The sequence below is a fragment of the Alexandromys fortis genome, unplaced genomic scaffold (assembly GCF_014885135.2).
Source record: "Alexandromys fortis isolate MF-2015 unplaced genomic scaffold, M_Fortis_MF-2015_v1.1 scaffold_55, whole genome shotgun sequence".
NCBI lineage: Eukaryota > Metazoa > Chordata > Mammalia > Rodentia > Cricetidae > Alexandromys > Alexandromys fortis.
Window position 1 is genome coordinate 8648417 of NW_026067936.1, and position 16971 is coordinate 8665387.

Here is a 16971-nt window from a genome sequence, read left to right on the forward strand (position 1 = left end):
GGATACATGAGACCTTGTTTCAAAAAACTTAAGTGACTAAATAAAACATTTGCTCCACATGATGACATATGCTTGCCTGTGATCCCGGCGCTTAGAAAGTAGAGGCACAGATCAGAAGTTCAGAATGGACCGTTCGTTACTCTTGAGTTTGGGGCCATTCCAGGCTACGTGAAACCTGGTCTCAACCACAGCACCAAAAATGGAAAATGAATACTTACCTTGACAGTTGTGAAGTCTGTGTGCATGCCTGAGGTTACATCCTCTCAGGACTGCTTGGAGAAGGAAAATTCAAATGGGATTGATCTCAAGACCACAGAGTTGGTTCAAAATATGAAAATGGACCCCCCCCCCCCAAAAAAAAAATAGGAAAAGGAACTGGTAATTTTAACAGACAGAAAAGGCACTTGATAAAATTTAGTGTTCTTTTGACTAAAATCAGCAAACCTCACAGAAGGGAACTTGCTGTGCCTGAAGACAGGTGTAAATACCCTGATTCAGCATCGTGATGGCGAGCAACAGCACTGATCCTAGGCCCTTCAACTGATAATGGCGTCACAAGGCTTTTCTGCCAGGCACTAACAGCCACTAAGTTTCACCATAGCTCTGTGAAGTGACGCACTCAGGGTCATTGCAGCCACACGGAGTACAGTGGTAGCAGAAGGGTGCAGGAAGGATGGCTTTGTCCACTCAGTGTCTCCTGGCTTACCTGCTGACTCACTTTCTCTGTTTAGTCTTCAGTTTGACCCAGCACCTCGTCGTGGAGAGCCTCATGTGACCCGGCGTACCCCAGACTACTTCCTATAAATTCCTCCCCAGGACCTTTCTTTGTATGTGGAAGTATACCTGGCTTTTTAAAATATATATATACATATATATATTTAAAAACAACAGTTATCTATGTGTTTCTGTAACAAATTGTGGTATGTCTTGACATTAAACTACATCATGGACCAAATGTGCCATACTAATGATGAGCGTTTAGCACAATTTGAGATGAACTTACTACACTGTGTTCTAGATCAGTCTGCCTGCTGTGTCCTAGGAAGCATTCTTTTTGGCTGGTTAAACAAAAAGGGTCACTGACTGCTTCATCTCCTTTGCACTTGGAAATTTAGTTACATTGTTTAACTGGCATGGATTAATAGAGTCAGAGTTTTATTTTTAAGATTTCACAAGCTGACTTCCACTTAATTCATTACCCTTTATTTTATTGAAATGTATACTAACTGAAGAAGAGATTCTTGGGAGTATGTTGTCATAACATTAAAGAGATTTCCTTTCATTTAAACTAAATTACTGTTTGATGTTGATCTGCATTGTTTCTGTGTATTTGTCCTGACAGTGCTTGCATCCTATTTGGTGGACTGAACAAATAAACTTTCCAGTTTAAACAAAAACATTAACTGTGGTATGCATTAAATGGAAGCACTGCATTTTAAAACTTGATACAAATACTCAAGACTGTGGTTGGTGGTTTTTTTTTTTTTTTTTTTTCATTTACTTTGGGCTTTTGAGATGGTCTCATATAGTCCAGAAGAGCTTGAGCTCTTGGTTCTCCTGACTCTACCTCCCCGTGCCACAGACATCTGATGTGTAATAAAAAGAAGCAGCTATACTTCTGAGTTTACGGGTCCTCACTGCAGGCCTTATATTCAGGTCCAGGTTATACAATGTTTGTTTATAGTTTACATTTAGAAGCAGAACAAAATCGAATATTTGCTGATAACTTTTAGACCATTAAAGAGCCATTTTTTACATTTCTAAACATTTCATTGGGTGGTTTGTGTTGATTTGTTCATAATTTTAAGTACAAAATTTGGACTGTCTGCTTTAATAACGATAGACTAAATAAACAAGAAACTTTAAAAGCCAAGACAGGTTATCTCCCTTAACCTAGAAATAGTAATGAACTGATCTGAGTTCAGATCAGCAGTGATGGTTACTATTCCAAGGTCATGAATACCAGGCTCTAGCCTCTCTAAATCTAGCTGTAGAGTGATTAAGACAAACGCCAAAAGCAAAGACTTGGGTAGCTTGGAAATGGAAAGATAGGAAATATGGGGCTGAAATGTAGTTAGTATAGACTTTGCTGGGCATAATGAAATCCTACCACTTCATAAACTGGGAGCAGAGGTTTAGACCTGTAATCCTAACACTTGGGATGGGGGACAGGAGGATCCAGGAGAGTTCAAGATCACCCCGGACTCTATGAGACTCCATCTCCAAAATATCAAAGGTTAAGAAAGATCTCTGAAGACAGACTCTTAAGGGTATCAGTGTATACAACAGCTCACACTCCAAATACTGTCAAAGACCAGCTTCTCATGCATTCCAGGGTAAGAGCATGAGGATTAGGGTTATTAAGTAAAAGGAGGAGAGAGATAAAAGACAAACACAGAACAGCATCAGGAGGGACATTCAGTGAATACTGAATCCGCCTCGTTTATTTTCTACACGCTTATATACTTAACTCCAAAAGGAGGAGGAGGAGGGGCAAACAGACTTTTTTAACATGATAGAAGGAGACTTGAATTCCCCAACCTTTGGTCCAGGTGGAACAGATTCACCTATACACCCAAAATACTAATTGGTCAGAATCTAGCTTGTAGCCACAGCTGTTGTCAAAAACTTTGAGAGCAAAAATAAGCTCAAACTCTGACTTCCAGTAAAAGTGTGTTCCCACAAAATGCACCTACCAACAATGGCCATGCTTACTGCAGTTTCAATGTGTTCCCCAAAGTTACTGTGGCAAAAACTTCACCCTCAGATTTAGGTCAAAATTAGATAGAATCAGTCCACTCTGAAATTTCGTTAAAGACTTTTTTTTAAGTTTTTAGAAATACAGTGGAATCAGTATTCCTACTGATTTGAAGGGCTTGGCTGAATTGTTAAATACTGTAGATTCAAGAAGCAGAAATCACAGTTCTTTATCAGCTAATTGGTTTGTTTTAAGACGGTCTAACTCAGACTTTCCGGGAGGCATGTGCCCCCTTGCCTGGCCCAGACCTGTCAGATGTCTTGCATCCTTTTTACCTTGTTCTCACTTGGGTACACTGTAAGATGGTACAGTCCACAAAGCTTTCCATATCAAGCAATCCTCTTCCATTGTATGTAGGTATGCTCCTGTGAACAAGAGGAGCACAACGTACAGCATGGCTTTAATGTGAACGCTCGAAGGACAACAGGTAGTTCCGATTTTACTGGCCACTCTGTTCTTTCTCTTCCACATTAAGTACAGTGTCCACAGTTATCCCTATGTCCTCCAGTGACAAGTCTCCGTCCGCTTCCAGAGGTCGTCTGGGAAAGGAAGTAGAAAGGCTGTACAGGGATTTGTGGTACCCAATTTTCATCATCCAGTCAAATAAGACCTAGAAGAAAAAAAGATTTTAGTATTAGACTAAAGGTTCCTACAGAATCTGTCTCAAAGTGACATTAAACAGTTCTGTCACTCTGTAATCATGTCCTGAGGAATGAGAAGCACTTTCCACATCTTCAAAGAAACTGTCTAGACTTTAAGTACGTTGGTAAGGGAGAATTGTCTGTATTCTGTCAATCATGTTTTAAATAAACGCTGATTGGCCAGGCAGGAGGTATAGGCAGAAAAACCAGACAGGAAGTAGAAATGCTGTAATGAGAACAGGAGAATTCTGGGAAGGAAGAAGTTGATTCCTCCCACTCCTGCCCAGACCACAGAAGCAGCCGGATGTGAGCTGCCCCACTGAAAAAAAGTACTGAGCCACATGGCTAACATAGATCAGAAAAATGGGTTAATCAAGATGTGAGAGTTAGCCAGTGAGAGGCTAGAGCTAATCGGCCAATCAGCTTTATAATTTATGGAGATCTATATGTGATTGATTTTCTTTGGGGCTAAACAGTTGTGGGGAACCGGGCAGGACAGAAAACCCCAACAAACAAGCAGGCTTGATCCCTCCTTGTTACAGTACGTCATGAGTTTGGAGACACGAATAACCTTGAATGCCTTCATTTGAGAGAGAGTGTAGGCCTACCAACACTCATCCCTAAGTAGGGGATGGAGAATATTCAATGACATGTTGAGAACAAAAAACATTTGGAAACAAAAGTTTGAATCAAAATCTAAGTCAACAACGCATCAAAATCACAAAGGAGCTTTTGTCAAAAGAGATATATTTGGGCCCCTGAGACAAAGCCCTGTAACTACCCATGAAGATTACCATCTACACACTGGGTTCAAAGTCCAGCACCACAAAGAAGAAAACAGTAGGCATAAAAATTTTCAGATCCTTTTGAAAGCTCATTTGCCTCAAAACATGAACTGTTAAAGCATGTTTTGCTTTGAAAAGAAAAGTAAGTTCAATGTATTTCTATACAGCTATAGTCCCAGCTACTCAAACTTTAGCTGGAAGACTACAGGCGCCAAAACTACAGGAGCCAAAAGTTAGGGGGATTGAGACCAGCCCAGGCAACAGCAAGATCTTGTGTCTCAACAACAAAAAACAGACACATGACAAAGATATAATGTTCCAAGGGACCAAAGTATCAAATAATGCCTTGTCTATATAATAAATATGTAATAATTTTAATTAAGACTTTTTAGAAGCGTAGGAATTGAACCCACGTCTTTTGCACATGCTAAGCACTCGTTCTGCCACTACATTTACACTTCCAACATGACATCTTTCTGCCAGGCATGGTGGCACATGCCTTTAATGCCAGCACTTGGGAGGCAGAGGCAGGTAGATCTCCAAGAGTTTGAGGTCAGCCTGGTCTACAAAGTAAATTCCAGGACAGCCAGGGCTACAGAGAAACCCTGTCTCAACAAACAAACAAAAATCTCTTTCTGTTGGTGGTGATTCTGAGTCAGGGTCTAACTGGCTCCAAACTCAATCCTTCCAGGTGTCATATTCATAACCCCCAAGGTAGGAGGACTGCACTCTTATACCTGCAGCCCAGTATAACTATTTTTAAAACAGGCTGCCAGGTATAGTATCTCATTGCCTGCAATCCAAGCATTTGGGAAGCTGACACAGTTCAGTCCAGCCTTGACTACACAGTGAGTTCTAGGCTACCCTGGGCTCAAAACTACCATTTTCCCCACCAACTAACATGTAATTAAACAACCAAGGAAATATAGCTCAGTAAGAGAATGCCTGCTTGAAGCCTTAGATCTATTGTGTTGTGGAAAATCTTTTTGTACACTAAAGATGTGTCATTCTGATTGGGTTAATAAAAAGATGAATGGCTAATAGGCAGGATTTTCAGGCACACGGGATGCTGGGAAGAAGCAGAGTCGCCAGACACAGAGGAAGCAGCATGGGCAGTACAGAGTAAAGGCAATAAAGACAAAACGCAGATTGGTAAAAATGGGTTAATTTCAGTTGTAAGAGCTAGTTAGTAACAAGCCTATCAGCTGAAGCTTTATTGTTATTAAGTCTCCGTGTTGTTTATTTGGGAGCTGGCCGTGGGACAGAGGAAGACTAGTTATACTATCCTTAACACTAAAAAGGAAGAAAAAATAGGAAAAAAATATAAATGTAGAGATCACAATTCAAAGAAATTATCAAACCTTATGCAATGTAGAATATCCACACTATGATCCCACTACATTTGAACACACTATTGACAAATTTGATAAGTCAATATTTCATTTCCTCACCTGTGAATTCCAAGACTTGAAAAATCTCCTCCTCAAAACACGCCCACTTGGGCATCGAAGGGCAACGGTAACTACCTGGAGAATACAAATATTCAGGTAAGCCACAGGAGCTGAGGCAAGAAGATTGCAAATTGGAGGTCAGTCTGGACTACGAAGCAAACCTTATCTCAAGAACAAAAGTCCAGATAGGAACTCCAATGTTCCACTGAAAGCAATGGATTGCTTTCTTCAGTTGTCTTTTACCTGTGAGTAACTTCCAGATTTTCCTAAGATATACAAAGCTCCAAACTTAAATGTTACAAATGTGTTGAGAAAACAGACTATTAGCCGCATGACTGTTTCAAAAACCTGTTTTTTTGAGGACTCTAAGGACGCCGAACTTCACAAAACGGGACACGGGCAGTTCTCTTTCTGGACATTTTGCCCAGTAACCTCATGGCTCTAAAGACACGTGGTCCCCCTGCATCAGACGATCACCTATAACTAAGATGGCCAATGGCAGAAAACAAGACAGGCTCCCTCCATGACGAGGCAGGTGGGCTCTGTCCCGCCCCAGCCCAGCAACAGTGAGCCACTCTTTAAAATGCACACGCGGCTGCAGTTTCAGCTTAAATGGGGACCAGGGTGAAGCCACCCGCCCGTCTCAATGCTGCTGTTCTGGGGTAAGCGCCAACTTACTGGTCCTGAGTGGGTGTGCTCTACAAGACAACTCAGCAGACTGCCTCCCACCTCCCACCGCAGCTCTCGGCTGAGCCTGATGCCATCCTCAGAGACGTGACTCCGAGTCAGCCGCGGGAACCTGCTCTTCCCTACCTGATGACATCAAAGGAAACGGAGACGAGAAACGTACCTCCTCAGCTGTTTCTGATGGTTCGTCAGGTAAGTCAGGAACCTAAAGAAAGCTGCGTGTTAACGAAAGGAAAGTAAAAAACATTTCCAAGAAGTGAGAACTCTCAAGAAGAGTCCTCTGCAGTAGGTTCCATGCATCTCGGTTTAAAAGGCTTCTTTGTATAGACCTCTATCAAACATTCACAGTGAGGTCTGTCTGGTGACGCGATTAAAGCTGATTTGATTTGATTCCTAGGACCCACATGGTGGAAAAAGAGAAGCAACTTGTGCAAAGTTATCCTGACTGTTGCACGTGTGTACTATTCACACACAATTACTACTGTAATTTTTATACAAGTTTTTTTAAAGTTTACAAAAATAGAGCTGGGTGTGGTGGCACACACCTTTAATCCCAGCACTCCAGAGGCAGAGCCAGGCAGATCTCAGTGAATTCTAGTCTACAGAGTGAGTTTCAGGCCAGTCAGGGCTGTACAGAGAAACCCAAAGAGTTGCATGGTCGTGGTGTCTCTTCACAGCAACAGAACACTGACTAAGACACCTGCCGACAACCTGGGTTCAATCCCCAAAGAAATGATTTCCCATAGGTTGTACTCAAGCCTTGACAGTCTCATGTATGCTCACATACAGCAAATACATATATATTTTTTAATCTCAAATTCTGTCTCAAAAAATAAATAAGAGAGAGGGAGTTCACACTGGGAGAGGCAGCCCAGTTATCGAGTGCTTGCCTAGCATGCACCAGGCCCTGCAATCAACCGCCAGCATGCTTCCCTAAAATCTGTCTTTTAAGATGTTCTAGGATAGTATGTAAAAATGCACTATTTAAAGAAACAGGAAAAGCCTCGGTTGCAGCGCAGGCTGTCGTCCCAAGCACCTAGGAGGCAGAAACAATTCCGTGCCACTATGCACAGAAAACTTAGAGACACTGACTAAACTTCTTCAGTTTATGTAAATAAGGCATATAGAAATGAATGTCTATACTTGTGCTCTATCCCAGTATCTCAATATCTACATGAATATATCCTAAAGTCTGAAATACTTGTGACGGCAGGCATGTCAAATGAGGGTATCCAGCCTGTAGACGGTGTAGACCACTCTCAGGACACACAACCCGTCTGAAGACCCCCAGGAGAAAGGCTTCCCTCCGTGAGCACCCTTTCCATCTCCACACCATCATTTATCTTCTAGCTTTCCTCTAAATTTGGTCCAGACTTTTTTTTTTAATAAAATATTTATTTATTATGTATACAATATTCTGTCTGTGTGTATGCCTGCAGGCCAGAAGAGGGCACCAGACCCCATTACAGATGGTTGTGAGCCACCATGTGGTTGCCGGGAATTGAACTCAGGACCTTTGGAAGAGCAGGCAATGCTCTTAACCTCTGAGCCATCTCTCCAGCCCCCTGGTCCAGACTTTTGCTACTAAACAGGACCAAGGATCTGTGCAGCTGACCCTCTGCAAGGTGCTAAGACAGCATCTGTGTTAAAAGCCATCCTCTTCCTTAGTAGCCACCTCTCCAGAGAACACACTCAGTGAGGGATGTGCACAAACCTCCTTCTTGGCGGGCTGTGGAGCAGGTGGTGAGACTTCAGTTAAAAGCTTGGGCAAGTTCCGTCTTCTGGCTGCTTCCCTGTTTGCTGTTTCAAAAGATGTCTGGCTCGAATTTCCAAGCACCAAATCTTCATCCCCCTGGTCAAAAACAACCGCACAATTCAAAAGAGGCATGTTCTGTCAACTAGACCAGTCATAATGGTTAGGTTTTTTGTTTTTTTTTTGGTTTTTCGAGACAGCTCTGTAGCTTTTGTGCCCGTCCCGGAACTAGCTCTTGTAGACCAGGCTGGCCTCGAACTCCCGGAGATCCGCCTGCCTCTGCCTCCCGAGTGCTGGGATTAAAGGCATGCACCACCACCACCCGGCTAGTTTTTTTTTTTTTTTAACTGTCATTTTTAGATGCAGAAAGCTAACGCACAATCTCTTTGGACAAGAAAACAGGAGGCCTAATGAGCTCCGGAACCTGCCTTTACCTAGCTCCAAGGCCCCATCATCCCATCCCCATTTCCCAGCTAAGAAGCACTGACAAAGCCCTGCTCCTCTTGGTTCTGGTTTGTGTTTTGGTACAGAACTTGGAAGGCAGCCCTGGCTGGCCTGCACGGAGTCCGGGCTGGCCCTGAACCTCAGCATCTCCTGCCTCTGTCTCGCAAACAAGCGTCCGATCGCTGGGGAACCACCAGCTTTTGAGTGACTGGATGCAGATGGCTGTTCTCCTGGGCGGAGGTGCTCACCTGCACTCCTGTAAGTCACTGGCTCACACACTAGACTGATGGAGTCATGTCCTTGGCCATTCACTCACGCCCTATCTCAGGTAAATAGGCACTTGCTTTAGCCTCCCCAGGAAGTCACATGACAACATGTATGTAAAAAAATGTCTCAGTATGTGACTGCAAAACATCCATAGCTAAATATAATCAGAGTATAAATATAATGTTCTATTAAACATCCAGGTTTTCTAATTTGGACTCAACTACACAGTAACTCTTCACTCTAAAAAGCAAAGTATTTCAGAAAGTGCAACATTTTATTCTTTATACTATTATCTACTGCAGCCTTACACTTTACACTATTATCTACTGCAGCCTTACACTTTACACTATTATCTACCGCAGCCTTACACTTTACACTGTTATCTACTGCAGCCTTACACTTTACACTATTACCTCCTGCAGCGCCTTCCACTTTATGGTATCATATACTGCAGTGGCTCCACTGGCCACCTGGATACAACATCTCCACAGAATTAGTAAAGCCCCCTCCAAGTGTCTCTGAACAATCCCATGACATAAAAAAGGATGCCAATGGATCCAGAATAGGATGACTTATTGGGAAGTGTGGAGAGATGGGGAGTGGGCTGAAGCGGAGGAAACGGGTCACTGGGAACAAGTCCCTGGAGCTCTGTCTGACCTGACATCCTTGAATACACCCTTTGCCTTCCATCTCCTTCTCCACGCTACAGCCTCTGCTCTGTCCACCACACCCTCCAACCAGAGCGGACTAACTTCTGTGAAACTGGACAAAAATAATTCCTTAAGGTGTTCTCTAAAGCAACTAGCATACCTTACCAAAACTTCCTCCTCAGCCACATAATTTAAGGAGGAAGTTTCTTTTTTCATTTTTATTTATTCTCTCATACATGCCAACTGCAACCCCCCCTCCACTACTCCCAGTCCCCACTCCCACATCTTGCCCTGGAAAAGAGCAGGCCTCACGGGGTATCAACCAAACACTAATGGAGTTTTCAAATACAGGCTCAGTAACTCCTTACTTCCTCACCTACTAACCTTCTAAGAACCGCACTGGGCGGTGGTGGCGCACACCTTTGATCCCAGCATTATGGAGTGGGGGGGGGGGGGGGGGCAGGCGGATCTTTGTGAGTTCAAGGCCAGTCTGGTCTACAAACACACACCACCACCACCAAGAAACAAATAATAAAATTCAAAATATGACACCAGCATTTCCAACCTCGAGTTTGTGGCCAGGAGTTAATTTCCAGGTTTCACCCGTCATCTGATAAAACCGTTCTTCTAATCTCTTCAATTTCATTTCCTGCTGAGGTTTTAAAACATTCTGTATATATCTGCTGGCCTGTTCAAGAAAAAAAGTGTTATTACTACAATGTTCACATTGTCTATAAAGTCATAAATCAAGAGCAAGGCTTGAAACTTGTGGCGGTTTGAATAAGAATGGCTCCATAGGCCCTGTGGTGGTTGTAATAGGAACGGCCCCACATGCTCACGTATCTGAATGCTTAGTCATTAGGGGTGGCACTATTAAGAGTGCACTATTAGGTCTTGTTGGAGGAGGTATGTCACTGGGGATGGGCTGTGAACAATTCAGAAGCTCAAGCCAGGCCCAGACTCTCTTGTCCTGCTGCCTGCTGATCAGGACGTAGGACTCTCGGCTCCCTCTCCAGCACCATGTCTGCCTGCGGGCCGCCATGCTTCCCACCGTGATGACAATGGACTGAACCTCCGAACCTGGAAGCAAGTTAAATGCTTTCCTTTATAAGAGGCGCTGTGGTCATAGTGTTTCATCATCACAACAGTGACCCTAAGATAGAATCATAAATTTGAATAGGAGGTGTGGCCTCATTGGAGGCGGTGTGTCAGTGGGGGTGAGCTGTGAGGTTTCAAAAGCCCATGCCAGGCCCAGCTTCTCTCACTCTGCCCGCTCCCTGAGATCAGCTACTTCTACAGCACCACACTTCCCTGACACCATGCTCCCTGCCATGATGATCATGGACTAAGCCTCTGAAACTGTAAGCAAGACCCCAACTAAATGCTTTCAATTATAGGAGTTGCCTTGGTTATAGTATCTCTTCACAGCAACAGAACCAAGACTCTGAGATAACAAAAAAAAAATTACACGTGTAAAACAAGGATGTTCTGGGCATGGTGGTACACACCTTTGATCTCAGCACTCCAGCTGCTGAACTGAGGCAGGAGGATCCTGAAATCGTGGCCAGCATTGGCTACAACAGTGGTCAAGGCAAGCGCAACTGTCAAAGTGATAAAGGCACCTGCCATCAAGCCTGGTCACCCGCCAGAGTTCAATCCCTGGGACCCACACAGACCCAAGAATATGTAATTAATAAGGATTGTTAATTCTAATTTTAAAGGGTCAGCATTTAGGGAGAGGAAGCAGAAGAACAGCATCCAGGGTCAGCCTTAGTCACTTTCTAAATTCAAGGTCAGCCTGCAGTACAAGAAAGCTAGTTTCGGGGGAGGAGGGAGGGCACCATCTTAGGCCTGTGAATTAGACACCAGTAACTGTTCACACAAAGACCTCTGAGCACAGACACAGCAACAGCACCCACAGGAGTCCTGAGGGCCGAGCCTTACCTGCTCACCCTGGGCCTCCTGTTGCTTTTTCCTCACGAGTCGTTGCCTTTTCTCATTCTCTTCTCCTTCTGACACCAAAACATAAAAGGACTTTTTCATTCTCAAGTATCAAAGAATCAAATACATTTTCTCTAAAAAACTAATCTATAGATTTTTAACATGTTAAAAGACTACATTTGAACATTTCAAAGCACTACATATTTTTTCAAATAATGAAATACATTCAACCAGCAAAAACGAAGTCATTTGCATATGAACTCTATCCAATAGAGTTTTTTGTTTGTTTTGTTTTTTTTGAAACAGGGTTTCTCTGTAGCTTTGGAGCCTGTCCTGGAACTAGCTCTTGTAGACCAGGCTGGCCTCAAACTCACAGAGATCTGCCTGCCTCTGCCTCCCAAGTGCTGGGATGAAAGGTGTGCGCCACCACTGCCAAGCAAAAATTTTGTTCTGAAACAATTCACAAACATTTATTATTATATATAACCAATTAACAAATTTCTTCCTGTAACCCTGACTGGCCTATAACTGGATGTCCTGCTGCCTCAGCTTCCAGTCACTATGACAGCAGCTTGGGCCACCATACCCAGCCTGAACACATTTTTTTATTACATATAATGTAGCATCAGCCTTCAGTGAAGATTATGCCAATAACCTATCAACCCATACCTGAGCCTCGTGACCCACACTCAAATGATGCGAATGAACCACTTCCGAGGGCAGGGACCACCAGGCACATTTCCATATTTATAAACAGCGGACCTCAGGGGCTGATGGAGCAGTGTAAGCAGCAAACCATCTTCTCCACAGCAACACACTTTCACTTTTTTATTTGATTTTTTTGGGGGGTGTTAAGGACTGAAACCAGGGCACACGTGCTATTAATGCTTCAACAGCTGAGGTCACATACACCCTGGAAATACAGCTCACACAAAATCCCTAATGGAAGTTACAGTGTTCTTGCTTAATTTCCAAACTGAGTACTCTGAAGTTTAAGAGATCAAAGCAGAGAAAATACAAAATCTATGATTGGGAATCGCCAAAGCAACCCACCTTATCTTATATTATGGGGTTGAATAATCTTTTGCAATTATGGTTTTTTTTTTTTGTTTGTTTGTTTGTTTTGTTTTTGTTTTTGGCCTGGTTAACGTGAAAAGGCTTTAATTTAGGGCTGGAGAGATGGCTCAGCAGTTAAGAGCACTGCTCCTTCTTCCAGAGGTCCTGAGTTCAATTCCCAGCAACCATATGGTGGCTCACAACCACCTGTAATGAGATCTGTTGCCCTCTTCTGGCCTGCATAATAAATAAATAAACCTTTTTTTTTAAAGGCTTTAATTTATACTACCCATTGTATTTATTTATATTTTAATAGCAATAAACTACAGAGGCTGAGGGTGTAGCCTGCTTAGTAGAGTACTTGCCTAGCACACACAAAATGCTAGGTAACACATTTGACCAGGCTTGTTGGTGCACTCTGTGATCTCAGCAGTCAGGGGAAGGAGGCAGGAGGATTAGAAGTCCTAAGTCTTCCTTAGCCATGTAGGAAGTACCAAGCCAGCTTGGGTTACAGTACACCCTATCTTAAAAAATAAAAACAAATTCATTACTGGGCCACTTTTGTTAAGTACATTTAAAAACAGCTATTAGTTTTAAAAGTAATCTGTATTAAGGCCACATAGAATATGGCTTTTTGTTTTGTTTGGCTTTGTTTTTAATTTTATGTGTATGACATGTATGTCTGTGTACTACATCCGTGCAGAGCCCATGGAGGCCAGAAGAGGGTGTCCGATCCCCAGGAGCTAGCATTACAGACAGCTGCGAGAAACATGTGGGTGTGGGAAACAGAGCTCAGGTCCCCTAGAAGAGCAGCCCGTGCTCTTACGCACTGCCGTCTCTCTATGCCATGGCACCTAAGGGTGGCGAGACAGCCCAGTGGGTAAGGACCTTACTGCCAAACCCTTAAGACCTTAGCTCCACCCCCGGAGCCCACATGATGGAAGGAGAGAACAGATTCTCACTGGACATTACACATCGTAAATTGATGGTCCAATAGTTCTTATTGTAGAATAAACAAAAGGAAGAAATTTTAGTAGAAAAGGTTACTTTTTATTTTTTGAGTAAAAAAAAAATGTAAAGGTAACACGAGTAATAAACATACCTTTCACGTGAACTCGGGAAGGTTTAGGTGAGTTAAACCAGGAGGTGGCCACAGAGATGCCGAGGGTCAGCAGGGCAAGCAACAGGAATATCCGGCCACTCAGCAAGATGAGATCTTTAATTCCTTAGAAAGAGAAGTTGAAAAGAAACATTTTTCTATGAAAAATTCTCACTCTCCTTGCTACTACTAATAAAGGACTGTTTGCCCCAGAGAGCACAGGAGATGCTAAAGAATGTGGGTACTGACTCTTCCTGAGCCTCCTGGGGCCCTACAATTCAACCTGGCCTTCACGGCCACAACAAACAGAAAATAATTCTGAAGAAACATCCTGTTTTAAGAAGACAGTGTTCAGCTGTATTATAAATATTATGAGAATTAGTAATGCATAAGATTTGATTTGCTTATAAGTAAGATTGACAGTAGTGTCTTGTCCAATTCCAGTACTATTTTAGCTAGTCATTCCATGGGGTTGGAGAGATGGCTCAGAGGTTAAGAGCACTGACTGCTCTTCCAGAGGTCCTGAGTTCAATCCCCAGCACCCACATGGTGGTTTATAGCCATCTGTAATGATTTCTGGTGCCCTCTTCTGGCCTGCAGGCATACATGCAGGCAGAACACTGTATATATAATAAATAAATAAAAAATGACTACATTCATTTTTCAAGAATTGGTCTTTTGGGGCACTGGGGGTTGGGCAGAGTGCATCCTCCCAGGCACATGGGGTCAGAGGACAACTTGCAAGACTCAGTTGTCTCTTTCCTTCACATGGGTTTCAGGAATGCAACTCTGGTCACGAGCTTGGCAGGAAGCACCATTACCAGTGGCGCCATCCTGCTGGCCCAAAATGCCTATTTGCTTCTTTACTGATTTGGTTCTGGGCCTTAGCCACCTGTCTTCTTAGAATACTTTTCTCCCCTATCACCTCAACACCTGGGGGCCTCAGGCAGGACGTTTCTTCAAGTTGCAGGCCAACCTTAAACCTAGTTTAATTCTCTGTCACACACACACAAAGAAAAACCAAAACCAAACTACCTCCAAGAAGGCACCTGCCCTCCTCAGCAGGTCACAACATGCTCAAAGGTGAGATAAGAACTTTAACAGTACTGTGGACTCAAGTTCCCCCAAAGAAGCCCCCTTACAAAAGAAGATTAGCTCCGAACTTAAGACTGTGGAACTGTGCTGGTCCAGACACTAATCACAAAGCATCTTGGGCTATCCTGAGCCCCTTTAACAGCCACTCATTGCCCACCTCTATGATCTAAAGTCCTATGGCTATCACGGGAAAGCTACAGAAGGTATTCAGTCCACTAGCTTCCAGCAACGCAAAGCCTCAGAAAGTGGTCAGCACCTGAGGCCTCTGGGAGATTTCCCCTACACATTACAATAACCCCGCTCCCTGACCTACCAATATGTATTTGGAGTGTTTTATGACGTTTTCTGTTACTACAAAAACTTTACGGAACTGTGGGATGTGGTATTTGCGGTACCCTAAATCTGTGTTCCAAAACCACGGACATTCATATTTGACTCTAAAATAAACTCTTAGTCCCTCTGGGGTGAGAGCTGGTTTTTCTTTCGGGCGGGTTTTTGTTGTTGTGTTTGTTTTTACGCTAACAGTACCTACAAATCCTTCCAGCAGCAATGGAGACTGAGATTGCAAACAGTGTCTGACTTAGAATAAGAATTCAATAAATGTTATTTGAGGACTCCCCTTCTACCATTCCTTGAGCTCGCCACAAAGGGCTTCGCCTGGAACATTCCCCTCCGCTTCACCCTCTTTTCCAGGTGACGGCTTCTCGACTTTAGGACTCCGTCTCAATGCTCGGGAGGCCCCAATGCTAACAGCCTATTTATTTCCCATTGCCATCACACTCTGAAGTGCAACAGCTCGCACATATCCCCTTTCCAAGTAGACCTTGGCCAGAGCCCAAGAGACCATTTCCCGTGAAATGGAGGGGGCTCCGGAAAAGGAGCGGGCGCGATGGACTCTGGGAATTGTAGTCAACGCCGCGCGGAGGCGCCATGGGCAGAAAGGAACTGCACGCACCACCCAGGTGAGCCGTGAGCGCCGAGAGGCAGGGAGACAACACTCACCGAGGCTCGGGATCCCGCGCCGTAGCTCCAGACACAGGAGAGGGAGAGCGGAGAGCAAGAAGAGGCCAACGACGCCGCGAGAAGCCATGGCGCGAAGGCCCCACCGGGCGCAGTGCCCGCCCCTTCCGGCCGTGCCTTCCGGCGGGGCTGGTGCGAAGGCCTCGCGCTGTGAGCGCTGCGGGCCGGATGTTAGGCCCTAAGGCTGCGGCGTGGGCCCGAGCAGCTGCTCTGATACCAAGCCCATGGTTTCCGCCTCAGAAGGCGCGGGCCATCTCCTTTCGGCTGGGGAGGTCCGAGGAGCCGCCTGCCCTGTGGCGTTGGTCGGGATGGCTGTGGATTGCCCGACGGCGAAGGTCTATAAGACGGCGCTAGGAGAGTGAAATGACTGGAAGTGCGGAGCAGTTGACGCTGTGTGGCCCCGTGGCCTTGTGGCACTTGGGGGTGACAGGGCGTGTGGCTCCTAGCTTTCTAGTTACCAAGCATTTTCCCAGCCTGATGGACCCTGCGGGAAGCTTAAAAGGGGAGCCCGCTGCGGAGTGCCTGCTCCCGCCCCACACCCGCGTGAAGATTCTCCGGACCTGCACCCCCTTATTGCTCTCCTGCCAGCATGGCAATGCGTCACCTTGGCCTCACCGGGTTCTGTGACTTCACTATCACTCCGTGACACATCTGGCAACTTGGCACCTCAGGATTGGGGGGACCCTCCCCCACTGAAAGGATACCCAACAGGAAAACATCCAAACTTGCGGTCACTTCTCATTTTAGCTCAAGTCACATTTATTGTGTCCCACAATTTGCCTGGTTCTCTGGAACTCAAGATTCTAGAATGTATAAGTTACTGAATTTGTTCTGGACGTACTCAGCTCTGGTTAGATGCCCTACAGAGACTATATGATGTCTGGTGTCAAACAACAGTGCTATAGAAACACATTCCACAGGGTGGAGAAGAGTTTCCCGAGGAAATAAATAATGCCTAACCTTTAATTGGTTAGGAATTTGGACTGGGTATGCCTATAATCCCAGCACTAAGGAGTGGGGACATAGCTCTGAGTTTGAGGCCAGCTTGGTCTACATTGTTCTATTCAAATAGGCAGACAGGCACTCGGGAGGCAGAGGCAGGCAGATCTCTGTGAGTTCGAGGCCAGCCTGGTCTAGAAGAGCTAGTTCCAGGACAGGAACGAAAAAAGTTACTGAGAAACCCTGTCTCTAAAAAATTAAAAAAAAAAAAAAAATAGGCAGACAGGTTGAGACATTTGTCCAAAAAAGAATGGAATGAATAGATTTGGGAGACGGGATTCAAAAGGATAGCACGCGATTTCATGTTTAGGAAAATGTAGGGTCC

General features: G+C 44.4%; 2 protein-coding genes across 2 annotated transcripts in view; one reads left to right on the forward strand and one right to left on the reverse strand.

Moving 5' to 3' along the window:
- The window catches only part of Ppp2cb (protein phosphatase 2 catalytic subunit beta), a 20881-nt gene extending 19484 nt beyond the window's left edge, over positions 1–1397 (forward strand). The window contains exon 7 of the mRNA XM_050146753.1: positions 732–1397. Coding sequence (XP_050002710.1) covers positions 732–804 — 73 coding nt within the window. The 3' untranslated portion in view covers positions 805–1397. The remainder of the gene's footprint in view (positions 1–731) is intronic.
- Positions 732–15771, reverse strand: Ubxn8 (UBX domain protein 8). The gene is made up of 8 exons (XM_050146754.1): positions 15630–15771; positions 13536–13658; positions 11381–11448; positions 10002–10124; positions 8037–8174; positions 6486–6527; positions 5636–5710; positions 732–3368 (listed from the first exon to the last, which is right to left on the reverse strand). The coding sequence occupies exons 1-8, from the start codon at positions 15715–15717 to the stop codon at positions 3198–3200; spliced, it is 828 nt and encodes a 275-aa protein (XP_050002711.1). The 5' UTR covers positions 15718–15771; the 3' UTR covers positions 732–3197.
- Between the last annotated feature and the right edge of the window lie 1200 nt (positions 15772–16971).

Bases quoted from the DNA above. Each gene is read 5' to 3' on its own strand.
- Ubxn8 (XM_050146754.1), bottom strand. From the start codon at position 15,717: ATGGCTTCTCGCGGCGTCGTTGGCCTCTTCTTGCTCTCCGCTCTCCCT. The intron at 6,528-8,036 runs GTTTGTGCACAT...AGCTTTCTTTAG, and splicing joins CACAGCCCGCCAAGAAGGAG to GTTCCTGACTTACCTGACGA. The intron at 5,711-6,485 runs GTACGTTTCTCG...TGTATTCTCCAG, and splicing joins CATCAGAAACAGCTGAGGAG to GTAGTTACCGTTGCCCTTCG.